This window comes from Lutra lutra, chromosome 16 (assembly GCF_902655055.1).
Source record: "Lutra lutra chromosome 16, mLutLut1.2, whole genome shotgun sequence".
NCBI classification, from domain to species: domain Eukaryota; kingdom Metazoa; phylum Chordata; class Mammalia; order Carnivora; family Mustelidae; genus Lutra; species Lutra lutra.
In genome coordinates this window covers 24921231-24935160 of record NC_062293.1, presented here as the reverse complement: position 1 = coordinate 24935160, position 13930 = coordinate 24921231, and the positions used below count along the sequence as shown (strand labels likewise).

At 45.5% G+C, this 13930-nt stretch overlaps 1 protein-coding gene across 3 annotated transcripts in view; it reads left to right on the top strand.

The window, feature by feature from the left end:
* The window catches only part of ZNF652 (zinc finger protein 652), a 60902-nt gene extending 49498 nt beyond the window's left edge, over nucleotides 1-11404 (top strand). For all 3 annotated transcript variants that reach the window (XM_047706915.1, XM_047706916.1, XM_047706917.1), the window contains one exon: nucleotides 2829-11404. In XM_047706915.1, the coding sequence (XP_047562871.1) occupies nucleotides 2829-3340 (512 nt within the window). In that variant the 3' untranslated portion in view covers nucleotides 3341-11404. The remainder of the gene's footprint in view (nucleotides 1-2828) is intronic.
* Nucleotides 11405-13930: the final 2526 nt, after the last annotated feature.

Here is a 13930-nt window from a genome sequence, read left to right as displayed (position 1 = left end):
TACTAAGTAGACTGGAAGCCAGATCGCTTGTTCCTTTGAACAGTGCAAAAGACAGCTAGGTAGCCAGACAGGTTCTTGTTCTTTCCTGTCTTCCTGTAACGTCTCTGCCTTCACGTGTGATGTTCATTCTTCAGACTCATTACATTTCTGCTTCTTACAGTCAGCTTAGCTTTATATGTGGCAACTAGGTCATGTCCTTAGGTGTATTGATGGTGATCGAGGTCCTTTTCTAGTTACCCTGATGGACTTAGGTTTAGTGTATCCTCCAGCCACCCCGTTACAAGCTCTTCCTTAAAGTGGGATGTCATGCAGGTGATGGATTGCAAATGTTACGTCTTTATTTTTCCTTATTTCAGCCTCGTTATAAGCTTACCTGGAGGTCTCGAGGAGACCGTAACATCACTCATTAGTACAATCAGGGGATGGGGCCAAATGAGTAGTGAGAGTTAGAGGAGGTAAGTGGGATTGTAGGCTTACGTCTGGAACAACAAATGTGGGAAATTTGGTAGGACTTCAGGAAATGAATAAAAGATGACTAAGCAATAGAAAAAAATCCATTTTTAATTTGAACCCATGGGTTTGTGGTAGGTGGGTTCTAATAGTTTTTGGCCTTTCTGTGACAAATCATCATTAACCTAGAAGACTACAAATGGGGCGATGGTTAGAGAGATCCCGAATTTGATCCAGGGTAGAACACGCAACAGAGAGTTAATGTCCATATATTTCAGCAAGCTTAGTGAATCCTGTTTGTGGACACAGGGCCTGGTGTGCCGAGAGGTGGTTAGTGAGTCAGGTGAGAGTGTTTGCTCCAGTTAGGCTAATTCAGAGAGTGAGTCCTTTGACTCGGTTTCCATATAGCTGTTGGGAGTAAAGAGTACTAACCCTGGAGAGCCCAGGGTGGGGGAGGAGAGTTGAGAGGTTGTCAAACAAGTATGCTTTTAAAACATTGTATTATCCAAGTAAAGTGTGTTTATTTGAGAGAAACAGAAAGTGCATGTAAGCCTAAAAAAGTTTTTAAAACATCAGTCATCATCCCATTACCTAGAGAGAATCACTATTTGTTGTAGTTCTTTCCATGTTTTTTCTATACCTATTTTTAACTTAAAGTGGATAATACCATGTGTGCATTTTCATAACTTGCTCATTTTATTTAATAGACTATAAGCTTAATAGATTATGGATTTTCATGTTAGTAGTTAGATTTCTGTACCTTTTGTAATACTGTTTTCAATGGCGCTTTCCATCAGATGGGTATGCCATATTGATTTAATTAATTCTGTTTAACCAGAGATTTGAAGTTTGGGTTTTTTTTTTTTTTTAAGATTTTATTTATTTGACAGAAGACAGAGATCACTAATGAGCAGAGAGGCGGGCAGAGGGAGAGGCAGAAGCAGGCCTCCTGCTGAGCAGAGAGCCCAATTTGGGGCTCAATCCCAGGACCCTGGGATCATGACCTGAGCTGAAGGCAGAAGCTTTAACCCATTGAGCCACCCAGGCACCAAGATTTGAAGTTTTTAGGTAATTGGAGGAAGCAGATTAAAAAGGTGGAAAACCAGGTGGGCTCTGAAGTTATCTAGGAAGTTGCATATGAATCACAGTGAAGAGCCTAGCAGTGGTAGTGATTGAATAAAGAAAAGCTGAAAGAGAACAGAAATATGTCAGGAACTAGTATGGGTGATTACAGACGAGACTGATCCTTCCTGACTGCACAGTCCAGTCTCTTGAGGAAGTGAGGAAAATTCTGGCTTTCAGAGAAGGAGGGCAGCAGGAGCTGTCAGTTTCCAAAGGCAGAGAGAACAGGGACTACGACATGGGTGAAGAGGTGTTCTCTGCTCGTGTATAGCGTGTCTGAAGGGGTCCCTGAGTGGAGAACAGTAGGAATCTCATTTTCCCTCGTGCATGCGGGACGCCCAAAGCCATCAAGGTGTGAAGCGCCATGTTTGATGTTCCAGAAGCACGCTCCGGATGGAATGAGACGGCAGCTTGAAATCCTAGCTCTCCTCCAGCTGTAGAACTCGGGCACGTGCCTCAGTTTCCTATCAGTAAATAGAAGTGGGAACAGCGGCCTCATACGGGCTGTCACTGTGAGAATCACCAGAATTCACAGCTGGAAAGTGGGCAAAAGGGTACCAGGCACACAGGTACAGCTGTTACTGTGCAGAGTAGAGTGAGGGTACCACCGGAAGGACGGGGAGCCTCCGCTGGGGCGAGAACAGCCTCTCGCAGCAGGAGCTATGGTAAAGGCACAAGCACCGTGCACGGAGAATTGACGAAGGAATTAATCAGTACAGGCGTGTGGTCCCTGACACACATGTACACAGGTGCCCACTGCAGCATTCCGTATGAAGTTCATGTTCAAAAACCATCTCATGGGGCGCCTGAGTGGCTCAGTGGGTTAAAGCCTCTGCCTTCAGCTCAGGTCATGATCGAGCCCCGCCTTGGGCTCTCTGCTCGGCGGGGAGCCTGCTTCCTCCTCTCTGTCTGCCTGCCTTCTCTGCCTCCTTCTCTGCGGAACTCGATCCCAGGACCCTGAGATCATGACCTGAGCCGAAGGCAGCGGCTTAATCCACTGAGCCACCCAGGCGCCCGCTTCTTTGTTTTTTGATGTTGTTGTTGTTGTTAAACTGTGCCCCGATAGTAGGTTGTATGTGAATTTTACTCCTATCTGCTCTTACCTGTTAATTCCCAACTTCAGGAAACACTTTGGGGACCATAACATGGCGTAAGGGAGAGGAGTGCTAATCTCCCCGTTAAGGATGAGGAATAGCAGGAGCGCCTAATCACCGCGCACTATGTTAATCCTTTTTGTGTGTCTGTGTTCATCTCAGGAGAGAAACCCTTTATCTGTGAAATCTGTGGCAAAAGCTTCACCAGCCGCCCCAACATGAAGAGGCACCGCCGAACTCACACAGGCGAGAAGCCCTATCCGTGCGACGTGTGTGGCCAGCGGTTCCGCTTCTCCAACATGCTCAAGGCCCACAAGGAGAAGTGCTTTCGGGTGACCAGCCCCGTGAACGTGCCGCCTGCTGTCCAGATCCCACTTACGACGTCCCCGGCCACCCCAGTTCCGTCTGTGGTGAACACCCCCGCCACCCCCACCCCTCCGATCAGTATGACTCCCGTGAGCACTCTCCCCCCGCGGCCCATCCCCCACCCCTTCTCGCACCTCCACATCCACCCACACCCCCACCACCCACACCACCTCCCCATCCCTCCGGTCCCCCACCTCCCCCCGCCTCCAGCTCTCTTTAAGAGCGAGCCCTTAAATCACAGAGGCCAGGGTGAGGACAACTTCCTGCGGCACCTGGCCGAGAAGAACAGCTCAGCGCAGCATCACTAACGCCCTTCTCCCCCCGTGCGTTGTCCGCGAGCCGAGCGCCCGCGTGCCGGTCCGTGGAGACGGGGCTGGCGGGCTCTTCCCGAGCTGTCAGACCCCCCGGCCTCCGCGGAGAGCCGCTCGTGGTCCGGGCGAGCCGCCGCGCCCGAGGGGGTGAACGCCAAGACTACCTTGAGCTCGCGGAGGGAACGGTCATCCAAACCAGGGGAACCACCGAACTAAAGGCCACTTGGCTGGCATTTTCTGGTGACTTTTATAAATTTCAAATACTTAGACTTGTGGAATTTTATAATTTCCTATCAGCTGATGAGGTATGCCTGCTTTTATATCCCGGACTTCTCCTCAAAGAGGGGACAGGCCTGGTTTCCTTTGTACTAATCGGGAAGGCTGTGAGATTAACCCAGAGCATTAATTGTATCACTGTGTATCCGAACAAATTCTTTTCAGCTTTTGGTGCTGGCTTCGCCACGGAGCCGGCCGTCTTTCCCAGTCTATCCAGCATTAGAGAGAAAGACGGGAAGTTTCTTCTTTGTGTAGCTCTCCTAACGCACTCTTTATTTTACTACAGAAATTATTTTAGAGTTTTTGTATAGACTTCTTTAGTGGTCTGTTTCTAAAAATGAAATGTATTTCAATAAGCGGTGTAATTTTTTCAGTGTAGCTGGGCCTATGTTGTAAAATAGAAAAAAAAATTTTTATAATCAGCAAAATGTGATTCTTAAAGATGCGTATAACTTCTATAGTTCAAAGTTATTCTTACATCCGTACAACTCAAAGGTGCTTCAGAGACTAGCTGTATCCGAGAGGGTCTCCAGACGCCAGGTTTCTGCCCGAGGACGTTCTGCTTTCAGATCTCCGCCCCACACTCAAGTGTGAGTGCATTAGGCTCGCTGACATGCCCCTTCCCGTCCTCCGCGTTTCACTTGGTGGGGTCACCACGATAAAGGGAACGATTTGCAGGGAGTCGCCTCTTTCCCCGGGGAAGTCACCCAAAGCTTTTGCGGGTTTTAAAAACCCAAGTCAAGCTGTTCACCATCAGGAGGAGGAAGCAGTGGGGTTGTGTGTCCTGAGTCCTGTCTGTTTCTCACTGTCCCCGGGGCTTGCCCGTGTTCCACCTGTGGCGAGGACGAGTGGAAGTCTCACGATACACTGCTCGTTTTGAGGTTGCTGTGTTTTTCTAGAATTGTTGTGGCAAGATAAAAATAGTACACTAAAATCACAAACGTGATGTTGCTGACGGGAGCTGAGAAGTTGGGATGAGAACAAATTGTGAGTTTTCAAATATGTCTCTTCACCGGCTATATCCACAACCTCGAGCTGTTCTCTCACAGTTTAAGTTGTAGCGAGGGAAAGAAAACTCCTGCATTTTGCTGCCCTGTTCTCTGCAGATAATTATGTGACAGCAGTGTCCACAGGTGGTGAGGGCAGCGTCTCTAATGCCTGTAAGGCAGGCTATTTTTCCAGGTTTGGGAAGCTCCACAAGAGCACGATCGATCAGGAGCTTGTATAGGAAAGGCTGAAGAGAAGGGCTAACCTATTGCTCGTCTTTAACTGATCCGATTTCTCTAGACTCAGTCAATATAGCTGAAAATTGTGTTTTTTGGTTTTGGGTTTTTTTGTTTTTGTTTTTTTTTAATCTCAGAGAACTGAGTTCCAAAGCTAGATCTGCGCTCTCTCTCTCTCTCTCTCCCTCTCCCTCTCCCTCTCTCCCTCTCTCTGTCCCTCTGTGTTTTTAATCTGGACATTTCTTCATTTTTCTTTCCTCAGGTGCTTAGATCATTGCCTAAATCAGAACCCTGGCTTTTATTTATTTTTAATATTAAATGTGCAGATATGCCTCAAGCACTTTTCTGGCTGATTAGCTCTGTGGTAGGAAAAAATGGAACTCTCAAGTGAGGTCAAGACCCTATTTTGTAAATACCACATTCTCTACTAGGTTTTTGGTTTTAAATTTCCTCACTTTTTCCTTCTGATTATTGCCTTTCATTCTATGATGAGCATAGGAAAATTTTGGAATGAGGCAGAAAAGTATCCGAAGACCTACTTTTCTTCCTGTTTGTGGATGTAATTTCTAAAGAATGTTATTTTAAATCTTTGTATACGGTTTTTGGACACCCAGGTACCCAAACCAGTAAGGAAAGTTAATTTCTTGTTTGTGACCGTTATAAAGTGGTTGCCTCCCTTTACTTCATACTCTCCTTCCCACTCCATTGACAGGTTTGTGGATGGATCGACACCTTCATGTAGACATGTCATCACTTAATGGCCAAGCCTATCATATTAAGATGGTTTTTTTAAAGGTGTTAATTGGTTGCAGTACCTTATTTTGTTCTACATACATTTACCGTTTTGGGCAACAATTCTGAATTCTAGACTTGAGACCATGGAATCAACTATTTTATGAAGTGCGCTATCATTATACACTGGAAAATTCAGGTAGTCATATTTGATTTTTTAACCCAAGCGAATATAGCCATAAGAAAATGCCTGCTACATAGGAAAACCAGTATTAAGCAAATAATCACCACCACCCTTAACAGAAGCAAAAAAAAAAAAAAAAAAAAATCAAAAAAAATTTTTTAATCAGCATCATCACATAATACATTTCACAGTGAAATGTATTGTGGAACAATGTGGAAGCTTCTAATTTTTTTTTTTTTTAACCCTAGATAAGCATACCTTCCCTGACCTGGGGTTTGTGGTCTTCAAGAACACTGCTCAGAACACAATGACTCCTCATCAGTGTCATATCACATATAAATAAGGAAATGCATTAAGAATATTTGCAACATTCATGCTTCTGAACCCAAGAACTGCAGGATTAAGCCTTAAACATATATGTGCATCAGGTTGAACGTGCTTAAGACTCAAACTCAGGGTTGGAAATCTGATTAGCGTCCTTCACTAAGATGAGAGTTGCATTCTGGTGTGTTCCCTCCAACAGCGAGCACAGCTCCCTGTGACTTGAGAACTTCATGCCTGCTTGCTATCTGTTCATGAAAAAAAGAACCATGGAGGGGTTTGAGTTCCCAGCCCTTACCTGACCTTTGTCTTTTAAAGACAAACCAAGGCCACATTTCAGCGTTATATAGATATCCAATTGAGGCTCTTTTCTCATTATTTAATTTTACTGTCTCCAAAGGCTTCTATTGTTGGTAGGGTTAAGGCTTACTGGAGGAACATTCCCCAAGGACTTTCTTGAGTTGACATTACTTTTTTTTTTTCTTTTCCTTGTTCTATTCTTTTCTCATAGATTTAGCATTCAGATATAAACTCTTCCTTAGCCTTAATGAAAGGCTGCTTGGTGCTTTCTCAAATCGAGCCAGGTAGGCTCATCCTGAGTTAGATTTTTTTTTAATTTGAATGAAAAAAATAAGATGAGCAGTTTAAAGGCACGTGGCTTCATTTCCGTGTATATTTGTGATTTGATTCTTACTTTTTAGCAAGCAGGGAGGCTCCACATAAGACTTTATGGGAGTTCTGAGAAATCTTTGCAAATCAGTTATTTTACTTCCACAGTCTACCGTTTACGTGAATTGCTCTAAATTATTGACTGAGCATGCCATGACCGTGGTTGTACGATTTTTTTAAAAACTACCTTTGTTGGAAGTACCTTTTCATTTGTGGTTAGAAGGATCCCTGTAATTTGATTGTCCCTAGGAAACTAACTGAAGGCAAAAGCACGCTGAAGAGATGCTTGTCGACTTTGAATTTTCTAGTTCTTGAAATTGTTTTCAGTTCTTCTGTTTGTCGAATGGATATGTGTGTTTCTCTTTTACATCACTGGAGGTTTTACATTTTGAGAAGATCAGGCAGAAATAGAAATCCGTTGCCGATGGTTATTTATTTTCCCCATCTTGCAGATTTCAGTCAGTGAAACAGAGTGGTAGGTGGGATGTTACTGTAAAAGAGAAGAGGAAGAAGAAGGGAGAAGACAAAAGTTAGGGGAAACCCTTCCGTTTGAGCTACTGTGTAGAAGAGACAACTTGTATGACATTGCTGAGCCACATGGTGAACATTTCCATGCTGTTCTAGACGGTACGGGAAGTGGTTCCTAAAAAGGGGGATAAGTTTCACTTAAGAATTTTAGCAACTATTCTACCGTGACAAAAACCCGCTCTCTTGGAATCCTTCAGACGATAAAGTTGAGCAAATAGATAACGGGTTTTAATTTCTTTTTGCCTAAACCAAGATAGGAAATTTCCCAAAAGACCATTTCTTTTTAGGAATGAAAGGTCATTAAGCCACTGGAGAGAGTGGCATTTTTATGCAATAAGAACAACTGAACTCCCCTGCTCCTGTCATCTGTAGCACGTGTACTCAATGACAATGGCCTTCCAGCCCTGGACACTACCTCGATAAAGCAAACCAGAGATCCTCCCCACACTTTCTATGGAAGCCATAAAAGTTGCCATCAATATGTCCACTTTCATAGTTCTCTACTTTTATACTCTCTAGACTTTTTATAGACTCTATGATCAGATCTTTTTGTCTTAGAGGATAGGTTTTGCAAGATTCAAAGGAAAAGCAAACTCCCTGGTTGTCCCAACTTTGAAGCCTTAGCTTCAGTAAATTTGTCTAAAGAACCAGATAATGTGCCATTTATCCGATTCTTGATTTGAAGTCACAGCTGTTTTGCAGAGTGGCATATCCGGAAAACAGACTTCTCTTTCTTATTCCCTAAGCAGAAACTATATTTGTTGTAAGAAGCTACTTATAAAGTGGATTTCTACTACCTTGTTACTCTATGTATTCCTCGATAATATATGTATTGTCACAACGTTCCTGGAGTTGTGTTTATTTCCTTGTGACAGATAAGTGAGTCCACACTTCCCCCCACCCCCACTGACCCCCCTGTTAAGCTCACTGCAGCTCAGTCTTTCACTCTGTTCTTGAGTGCCTTCAAAAAGCCAGCATCCCGGAACATTCTTTCCCTGGTCTGAATCCTACCTCTGATTATTTCATTCTCCTGAGTATTGGACGTCTCCCTTATTATTCCCGTTGGTTTGGCTCTACAAAGTAGCTAGACCCTTGGATGGGAATTCCGGACCTATTCCCATTCTGTTTCCCCATGTCACTTTTAAATGACATTTTATGCTTTTGCTCCGATCTTATTTCTGGACCTACTCCATCGCTAATGACGAAAGATTTTATCCTTATTCCTCGTTCTCTTTCCTTTCACCAGAAACGAGATGTTCCTTTAAAAATGAAAGGTCACTGAGCACCTCTTTTGAACACCTTCTTCTCATGGTGGATCTCCCTGAATGCCTCCCCTTCCTGATGAAGGGACCCCGAATGCTGCTGTTGCCGTGCGCTGCTCCTGCATGCCCTCTCTCTTCCAGAAACATTCCGGAAGATTATACCCATAATTCTAGTGGAGTCAGATGAATCTGAAATTGCTCTCTGGGTTAATCAGAAGTCCTTTACTGGTTGTCGACCTGCCTCTCTCATCTGCCTGTCCCTCAGAAACTTCCAGTTACCTTCTTTTCTACTTGTTCTCATCTCATTAATTTTTAAAGTGTGATTGATACATGACATATGAAGGATGTAATAAAAAGGGGGTTGCAGTGCGTGTTCTCCATGTGACAGGAACACCTTCTTGATAAGCCGTTGTAGCACTCGGCTCATCTTTCACAGTCAGAACTGACGTGTGTGGTGTCATGCGGGTTCCTTGCTTCTGTTCGGTTCTCCTCCAACACTGAAGACAAATAGAACTCTTTAAAATGAGGAACTTGGGTTGCATTTTCTTTTCTTCACGTGAATGAAAGTTATTAAGTTGAGTATTTGGGTCTTAGTCAATAATTGTTCCTTTCTCACCCAAAATGCCATGTCCCTTCTTCTTAACGTTAATAATACTAATACTCAGGTTTTCAAGACTAATAACCACACAATGTGGGAGTCCATGAAGGCAGCTGTTAATAAATTCCTAACCCTTTTTGCCTGGCGACAGTATGTTAATTGGTGAGATAGTGCAAAATTGTGAGAATTGGTTATGCTTGATGATGAATAAATTCAAGATGTCCGAAGGCCTCCCTGCCCGTTTGAAATCAAAAGGCCAGTCTACAGAATGCAAAAAAAAAAAAAAAAGCAGACTACAGAAATAAGTAACAAGAGTTTCGTGGCTTAAATCCTTTCCACTTTCCTTTGCCTTGATGGTCCCTGTTACTGACCTAGAAGTTTGCCTCTTTTCTTGGAACCGGCTCCCTAAAGTAACTACTTTGAAACATGTGGCTTCTCCCTGAAGTCACAGGCAGTTCAGCAGGTTGGGGAGAGGCATGGTGGCCTCACACTCAGGGGAGCCACATCCCTGAGACAGACTGTTGGCTTGTTCTATGTCTTCTAGGATCGGGTGTGCTTGGTATCAAAGGGCCCTGAGAAGTGTCCCCTCTACTTTCTAGTTCCACATTCCTTTCACGCTATTCGAGCTTCTCCGGTGAGATATCAGGGATGTTACAGACTACCTAACAATTTGGGGGACACGTAGGAAATGGGAATGGGGCAAGAAGGGGCGGAAGCCGCATTTTGCTTCACTTCAGAAGGAAATTTAATCCTCGCATTTGCTGGTTTGGGTCAGCCGGAGAGCCTCTCTCTGACTCGGATGTGCCAAAGAGCCCAGTTGTTTCTGAATCTCCTGCCCGCCCTGAGCGAACCCGGCATCTTCCCTGCCTGTCTTTCACAGGGGAGCAGGGACCATGTGATCAGAAGGGCAGAAACGTCATGTCACATCACATCCTGCAGAGGACTCAAGGCTGCGCTTAACTGCATTTGAAAGTTGGGAAATATTTTATTCTTTTAGAATCTCTTAACACTCCCTTTCTGTGCATGATGACCCAACTTGTTAGTTTTTTTCTAAAGGGAAAAAGAGACTGTGGCATGATTTAGGTGTTTACTCCTAAAGATGTATCCCAAAGGACAGATCTGCAGCCTCTGAAAATCGGCGGAATGCCTCTCCATCTTCCATCGGTCTCCGTCCGCATTTTTTCCCTGTCTGGGCATGGGCGGTGTGATTCTCTTCCATCCGCAGTACTGGCTCTGTCCACAAGAGAGCAACAAAGTCCTTTAGCTTCTTTATTCTCAAACTTAGGAAGAGCCCGCTTTTAAGTCGAATATCCTCTCCGGGCTCTGGGCTTGGTGCATTTTTAAGACATTCTCTCTTATTGCTAAGTCCAGTAGTTGCTCAGCCTTCAGGATGCAAATAAAGACAGGCGAGTGGGTCACAGGTCCTTGTGGGTCAGGCATCTTAATGAGCTGCTTTAAACTACAGTGCCCCGAGATGGAAAGCTTAGGACTCTCCTTTGGGGGCTCGGTTGCACAGAAGGACGGCAGCCCTGATTGCTTCTTTCTCACACACCCCACCAGCAGCGCGGGATGACCACATCTCAGAGGCACCAGCAGCGGGGCCGACTCCAGAGTAGGAAAGAGGAAATGCTTCTCCCCTCCGCTCTAGGGCAGGTCTGGTAGGCCTGGGAGCAAGTCCTCGGGGGGTCCAATCCTGCATCCTGACACATGGGAGGTCCCCAGCTCCAGCTGCTTCTCCAGGCTGGAATTCAGGGTGTTGTTCCCTCTCTGTCCAGGACTTTGTCCTGTAGCTCCTGACCTTCATGGGCACTCTGACCACGAGGTTTGCTGTACTCCCGGCAACATCTTCCTCACAGTGAGCCTGCTGGTCCTGAGGGCAGACCCCCCCTATCGTCACTGTTTACCCCCTAGGGGCAGGGGGCATTGGCACCCGGAATGGGCTTCTTTAACCAGATCCCTGCATGGCTCCTTCCCCACTACCCCCAGCCCCAGCCAAGTCCGACCCACTCCCACAGGTGACAAATAGCAAAACCGAAGCTGTGATTGGTTGAGGGAACAGGCGGCCAGGTGTGTAACTTGTTCATTTTTCTTTTCGTTGTCCCCAACAGTACTGAAATCACTTGCACTTTTCCTCATTTCTTAAAGGAAAGAAAATCCCGTTTGCTTGCCAGGAATTGTTTAGCGTTAGGTTTACAAAGCTCGTTGTTGAATGTTGAACATTTGTCCAAAGGAGTTTGACAAAAACAGAAGCTGCTTGGTCCCCGTTCCGCCTGCTAGGTCCCAAGGATTCAGGCCACGCAGCTGGGGTACCTGTGTCAAGTCCAGAAGGGGGCAGCGTCCCTCTCCTACCTCTGTGAAGACGCAATTGAAGGTCAAGTTGGACGCTCGCATAGGGCAGGTACCTCTCTCGCTGCAAAGTGTAGAGGAGTCTTTCAGCTGGGGAGGTGACAGGTAAGCAGGATCTCTTCAGATGGGGAAGATAGTGGGGAGAGGAGAGCTCTTGGCCCCAGGGAGCTGCAGTGAGGCAGAACCAAGCTCCCCGCCCCCGCATCTCCCAGCTAGCCTCGCTTCCCTGAGTCATCTCTTCCAGCATCCTGTCAGGTCCCTCAACGTACTGACTTACCCCCCTCCCCCCGTGTTAACTATACCAATATTATTTTTTTAGCAATTGAAATGCACTTTTTTTTTTATTTCAACTCAATCATGATTTTAAGTATAAAAAATTTATAGACTGTTAAAACTACTTTTTTGTGTATTTTTAACCACTTGATGTAGCATTGTCTATTTTATTCTCGTGAGACTCTGGTACAAGGTGTGCCACTTCATGATTATTTCCGACATGCTGGGCCTTTGGATGTGTACGGTAACAAAACTTAATGCTAATGTTCAAAGTTAAAAAAAAAAAAAAAAAGCCATATCGGTTGTGTGTCTTTCTTCCTTTCTTCCTCACCCTCTGACAGCAGCGTTTTGAGGTCTCCTTGCTCAGTGAATTGCCCTTTTTTTTTTTTTCAAGGTGAACAGTCCTGATCTGTTGTTGTTTGTGGCCTTTGGGCTTGACCAGCTCACAAAGCCGACGGCCTCCGTCTAAAGGCAGACCCGTTTGCAGGGCCGCTGGCCAGAGTCAGCGGGAAGGGTTCTCATCGGCTGGCACCGCTGGGCTCTATGGTGGTGGGTTTCAGCAATTCCACTCTGGCCAGCTGAGCCACGATCTGAACATATCCAAGGAAACAGTGTTTGAGAAAAAGATCACTACTGAAGAACAGAAAGCCTGGATGGAAGTAGCTTAGCAGAGAACCTTCAGTGAAAAACGAGGATCAGGGGCACCTGGGTGGCTCCATTGGTTAAGCCGCTGCCTTCAGCTCAGGTCATGATCCCAGAGTCCTGGGATCCAGTCCCACATCGGGCTCCTTGCTCAGCGGGGAGTCTGCTTCTCCCTCTGCCTTTGCCTGCTTGTGCTCTCTCTTTCTCTCTGACAAATTTTTTTTTTAAAAATTAAAATCTTAAAAAAAAAAGAAAGGAAGGAAAGAAGAAAAGCAAGGATCATAAGATATGGCTCTGGGGCCCCTGGGACCGAGGCTTCTCTTCCTACACCCACCCCTGTTCACTCCCTCATTCATTTAGCCCACGAATGTTCGAATGTTGAGTGCCTAGTATGCACTGGGCACTGATCTGGCCAGTGGGGATTCACACGGTGAACGAGACCATGGAGCTTCTGTCCCAAGTGGAGGAAACTCAACAAGAAACAAATAATGGCACGGATATACTGTCAGGTGGTGAGATGCTGGGCGAGGCTGGCCCTGGGAGCTACTGCCGTAGCCCGCGGCCATTCCAGCTTGGGATCCACCCTGTTTCGTTCTGGCTGAGGAGGCTGAGGATTCCAGCCCGGGAGTGAAGGATATGGGAAAGCACTCTGCTCAAGTTCCCTTTGTTTAAACCTTCTTAGAATGGAACAGAAAGGTCCAAATGACGGAATACCACTCTCACTTTTTATCATCTTATTACGTGGACAAGTGAGGTTAACACACTTTTCCCCCCTGGATATAGACTAGATACACACACACCCCAGGTAGATGCTAAATCTGTGACTTTCAAAACTTTGACTGTGACCCATGGTAAGAAACATATCTTCTCATTACTCAGCTAATCCACATGCAGATCTATAAGCTTATTTATATAAATGAATTAAAAATTTAAGGCAAGGGGCACGTGGGTGGCTCAGTGGGTTATTGCCTCTGCCTTGGGCTCAGGTCATGATCTCAGGATCCTGGGATCGAGCCCCATATCGGGTTCTCTGCTCAGTGGGAAGCCTGCTTCCCCCCTCCTCTGCCTGCCTCTCTGTCTAGTTGTGATCTCTGTGTGTCAAATAAATAAAATATTTTTTTAAAAAAATTCAAGGCAAATATCTTTCCTAAGTCCTACCTGTGGTTTGAAGAATCCTGTTCTAAGGGAGTGTATATGTGTGTTATTTTATTCACTTGCATTCACTTCATATAAAATCTGTTGTAACTGGAATATCCAACATCTTAAGTCTGACAGGTTTCTATTTCTAAGTCCCAGCTCTAAAGCTTCCTACAGCTTAGCCCACTGCTCATTCCAGCACCCTGCAGTGGACACGGTTCAAATCGAAGGCACAGTGCAGTCCTTTCTCATGGGGCTTGTGACTCACTACCGGAATCAGGGTAACTAGGACCACGGTTGACCCTTGAACAGCATGGGGGTTGTGGGTGCTGACCCCCTGTGCAGTCACAAACCTGTGTATAACTTTGGACTCCACCCCCCACCCCCACCAGCACC